The following is a 5,102-nucleotide window of genomic DNA, read 5'->3' as shown; positions in this document are numbered from 1 at the left end:
ATTGTTTTGGAGCACCTGAAACACATTCGATTGATAATACAATACTTTAAAGACCTGTTGGGGGCCTTCGGCTTCCGAAGGTCCTCAAAAACATGATTTAACAATGTTTTTCGAGTAAAGTACATTAACAGGTATCTTCGGACTTGGATCAGAGCCACGATAGGACGAAACATAAGGAACACGAAGGTTTGCACAGAGCCGAAGTCGTGCGCAAGGGAGCTTCGGCATGTTGGCAGGAAAAAGGAAACCGACTTAAAGAGGAAAAGACTATCTAGACCCTGATAAATTACTATAGAGTTATTATCAAATGCAAAGGGCCTGGATGTAATTTTGCATGGGCTGCGACCCGTGCCTATAAATAGATGAACAATACTCCCGTACTGTTCATGGAGATTTGGACATTGGCTTTTGCGTCACACTTGTGCTTTTACCTTCTCATGATCTAAAGGTACATTTGTAATTTGATATCATTTCTATTCCGTCATCATAATAAAATAGAAATGAATTGTCAATAATTCATAGCCGTTCATGTTAACTTATATGATTCATATAATCCCTTCTTCGTTACTATATTTTATGCTGATAAAGGTACGTCCTTCATAACCTTCGTCCGAAAATCATTATATCCTTAGAGAAATAATGCTTAGAAGGGCGAAGGATGTTAACATTTAACATTTTATGTTGCCTTATTCTTAATTCATAGCATTTGAAAACAAGTCTCCAACAAGACCTTTGGCAATTGAGCCCCCAATAGTAGCCTCTCACATAATTAGTTTTTTTATAACGAGCTCAGCCGCGCAATGAACATGGGAGACCTTATACCGAAGGCAAAAACACATCCTACCGGAACTCATTATTGAAAACAGAACTCATTATTAAAAACGATAAAAGCTGCAAAGCTTCGAAACAAAGTTTCATATTTTTCGGCGGCTTCTGCACCCGCGGCCGGTCCTGTGCGACCCGTCAACATATTTACTACCTTGCACCAACCTGCTAACGCCCGCTCCTCTGCCTCCAAAGCTTCCTTAGTTATCAGATTACAATTGGTTTTGGTGTTACGTAATGTAAATTGATCAGTTAGAACGCCGTTCCGAAAAGTTCATCACGTCACCCGGGGTAGCATAAATATAGAAGAGAACCTGAAATCATGGAAGATCGCAGTTTAGACACTAATGACTGCCTTCAAATTGTGTGTGCTTGGCATAACTTAAGATTAAGGGTAATTAGCAGCAAGCTGCCTTCCAATTTTGTGTTCGATGCAAACTCGTGATTAATGGGCACTTAACCGCGGGAAAATATCCTATGCCATCACTTATCCTGGTGCAAGCATGCAATCAAGCGATCTGGTGCATCCGATCTAGATCTAATGATGACTGTTATTTTATATTTAACCCCTTACACCTAAAACATAGTACCTATTTTAATTTTAACCACTTCCATATGAAACCGTTGGATCTAGATTGGATGCTCTGGATAGTTTGATTGCACGCTTGCACCAAAATGAGTGATTGTATACCTAAGCTTACCCACAATACTTGAAAAGGAAATAAAAGGAGAAAGCGCCTCAAACATGATACAACACTCCAGCAAGAGCGGAAAAAGGGAGAAAACTGGCATTCTCTGTCACATAATGGCACAACCGCACCTGAAACCTTTCGCTTTCGTTGCTGCTCTTTTACCTGTTACCAGCAGATCGAATAAAAATTATATTCAAGGAAGGATGTGATAGGAAGATGCTATGTAATGTTACCTTGCAAAGGTAAGACAATTACCAGACTGTTTGCTTGAAGTCGGTGCGCGGACGACGACATGCATCGTTGTCATCCCAGAGAAGTCACAGATCGGACTTTTGCATTCTGACAGGGTTTTGTTGTTCTCCAGTATCTTCCCAGCGTTAATAAGCTTAAGATCGTTCACAGTCCTAGGACCTTTCTCCTTATCTGTTGAGAACGAACAGTAAGGACACTAAAACAAGTTTAGCATAATAAGACAAAAGATATACTGAGATGCAGTTTGATGGTGTGCACAAACATGGGCACTATATTTAGTACATTGACTACATTCAAGTTGAAACGGTTAAAGGAAAATGAAGAAATCCAGCAAGAAAGAAGGATGAAAATGTAGGAAGGATAGAACGACACTGGGAAATTGTCCCTGAGGTTCACCGCTTACTCAAGAGCTTTACCAGATTGGCAGATTGATAGTGTGATCCCTTTGTCCTATGCATTATTCAACTAGAACCATGAAACTTCAAAAGTAAGTTCGGCTTTCGCTACTTCACTCTTCCGCACCATGTGACAAGATGCCACATCCTGTTACCCCTACTCTCTGGGATAAGGAAACAGCTCTGAGACAATCCATTTAAAAACAGGTTATGTCAAAAGCAGAAACATGTATCTAATATCTAGTTAGCAAGCAGAACTAAGATTCAGATTCAAGATGAACCACTTCTTCTCAATTTCCTGAGAAAAAGAACCAAGTCATGATAGTTTCCTATGGGTATTGGCACCAAAGCATTCTAATCAAATTCCGCTATAGAATAAGCTAGTTTAGCACCAGTTCTAGCAGTTAAATTTGGGCCTATAACAGGCTTACATAGAACAGATCATGTGACATTAATCAAACCCGTTAAATTAAATTATGATGTATATATTCAGCTGTTGAACATTATGCGATTAAGACAAGGCACAACTTGCTCAATCAAGCAGTACTTGCATTATGCACTTACAATTTTTATCTAGTTGACTTTATAGATTATGATCTTGTAATGTAACAAGTCATACCAGACATTTCGGTTGAAAGAATCATGAAGAACATATTTGTCAACTCTAGATATTAAATAGCAGAACTTGATCTTGTTGCTGTATTTATTGGCTGTTGCTCTAGATACTGCAAGTAGAAGTACATATGTTGGACCACACATAATAAATAGTCTAAGAGCTTAAACTTTTTTTACTCTGTTCATAAGGAACACAAAAGTAACTTTGTTGCTAATGTAACCTGGCCTTCCATTGCAAACAGAAGCCAAGCATTTGCAGGGAGTGATTCATATATATACAGTTTTTAAGTCGGTGTAAGATGTATACAAGTGGAGCATTAATGCAATACTCAGCGGTATGAGCATGACATCTCTAGTACTTCTGATTACACTTCCTTACCGTTACTATTCTTCTAACACTGGTGTAGCAGCTAGTCCTTATTCCTTAATCAGCTACGCAGCTTGATCTCAAATCATCAGAAAATTGGTGCCAGGATAGACTGAAGCACCTCTCACCAAATCATCAGAAATTTTGCGCTCACGTAGACAGAAGCACCTCTTGCTACTGATCCAAAGAAGTTCTAATTGCCAAATCAGACAGCCAACAATCTAGCCCTAGCCCTGAAGGACCACTGCCCACTGGCTCTTTATTTCTTCAAAAGAAAACAAGAGCACTTGGGCAGAAGTTGCTATCAAACAAATTGGTCTAACACGATCCTTCTAATATGATCTGGTTCTCTGTTCAATGCTGAGGTTAGAACCACCCTCATTCAAATGTGATATTTCATAAGAAAGAATGGTGCATAGTCGCTACAAAGGTAGTAAGGTCCATGATATTCAGATGCCTGTATGCCTTTTTCTTTCACTGCAATCAGTTAACCACACATGAAGTTTAATCCATATCAGGAATTCAGGAGTAGGCGCTAGAGTGACACAAATGAGCATTAAAAGATGTGTAAAACAATAAATAAAAAGTAGCTAAACTATAATGTAGCGCTCACTTCAAGGATGACTACTTCCTCAGCTGCTCCATTGCTCCAAGGGAAGATACAAGTACGCTTACTTAAAATGTAAGGTCTCCTCTACTTTACTAACTGCTCTGGAGGCTGGAGCACTAACTGCTCTTTATTTGTTACTCCAAAGTTACTCCAAATACCTATTGCCGTCTCTCCAAAGTTAATTTGGATAGACCACTCCACCATACCACACATACACACATTTAGCAGATAAAAAACTAGATGAAATTTATTTGGATATGAGCAACGCCAGCAAATTAATTGAACCTAAGCACCATAAGTTCCAGCAGTAATAGCGCCAACCAAATATGCTTGGCAGGAAGCTCGACAGATTACTTTTTGGTTCGCCTCAAGATTCCAAACTAGATGGTGGGCGTTCCAGGAGCAGAATCCGACCCAGGAAAGCAACGGCCGCGCCAATACCAAATTACCAATCGCACAGCTCCAGCGCCACTCGCCGGTGCTAAGAACCAATCTTTTCTCTTTTTTTTCTCTCTCTCTCTCCTCCACCGTTGCGCTGTAACCACGACAGCGGGAAGGAAAGCGAAGCGCGCACGTGCGGGGACTCACCTTTGGGCCACTGGGCGATGATGGTCTCCTTGAGCGTAGCGACGGTGGACGCCGGCGGGAAGCGCCTGGGCCCGATGTCGATGCCGTCCGGCAGCCGGAACTTGATCTCGAACTGCTCCTGGACGCCGGACATTTCCAGGGACGGACCAGATGGTATGCTGAAGATGTCTTACACACCTGCCTGCTAAGAATAGGGGTTCCCACCGTCAAGGCGTCAACGCTGGAGCATTCAGGGAATATAATGAAAGAAGCGGCACGCCACGAGGAACCGATTGGTTTCTTACTGCGGAGCGCGGGCGAGAGGACGGAATCGAAGGGAGCGTCGGCCGGGCGAATCTGTCAGGAGCGTTGGCCGGGGTCCGCTTCCTTAGGTCGGGGACGAATAAAAAAAACCGCTGCGGAGGGCGGATCATAGGGCGTGTTTGGTTCGGCTTTTTTCTGGCTAGCTTTTCTGAAAAGCTGGCTGTGGAGGAAAGCTGGCTGTTAGGAAAAGCTGGTGGTTAGAATTTAGATGTTTGGTTCGCCAGCTGTGCAGAAAAGCTGTTCGTGAGAATCTACGTGTTTGGATACAGATTCTGAAATTGCAGATTCTGTTCGAACAAACGATACAATGATACTCATGACGCAGATAAAGTTCATTACAAACTAATTAGTGCAGTTGATTACATCATAAGAACCGTTACAATTGCACTAAGTTAACTACGACACTAATGCATTTGCAATTGCATCTCGAAAATCACTCATGTCTAACTCATCAG

General features: G+C 41.6%; 1 protein-coding gene across 11 annotated transcripts; it reads right to left on the bottom strand.

Annotated features, from left to right (window-relative positions):
• Positions 1-761: 761 nt before the first annotated feature.
• On the bottom strand, positions 762-4,729 carry LOC103639057 (membrane-anchored ubiquitin-fold protein 1). 11 transcript variants are annotated; one of them, XM_008661847.4, is made up of 5 exons: positions 4,629-4,729; positions 4,345-4,528; positions 1,773-1,940; positions 1,646-1,679; positions 762-1,139 (listed from the first exon to the last, which is right to left on the bottom strand). In XM_008661847.4, the coding sequence occupies exons 2-5, from the start codon at positions 4,475-4,477 to the stop codon at positions 1,103-1,105; spliced, it is 372 nt and encodes a 123-aa protein (XP_008660069.1). In that variant the 5' UTR covers positions 4,478-4,528; positions 4,629-4,729; the 3' UTR covers positions 762-1,102. The 11 variants fall into 11 exon arrangements, 7 of the variants coding, with proteins under 7 accessions (XP_008660069.1, XP_008660070.1, XP_020399761.1 ...); XM_008661848.4 differs by having other exon boundaries at positions 4,345-4,525; XM_020544172.3 differs by having other exon boundaries at positions 854-1,139; positions 1,751-1,940.
• Between the last annotated feature and the right edge of the window lie 373 nt (positions 4,730-5,102).

This window comes from Zea mays, chromosome 9 (assembly GCF_902167145.1).
Source record: "Zea mays cultivar B73 chromosome 9, Zm-B73-REFERENCE-NAM-5.0, whole genome shotgun sequence".
Lineage (NCBI taxonomy): Eukaryota > Viridiplantae > Streptophyta > Magnoliopsida > Poales > Poaceae > Zea > Zea mays.
This window is presented reverse-complemented; position numbering and strand designations above follow the sequence as displayed.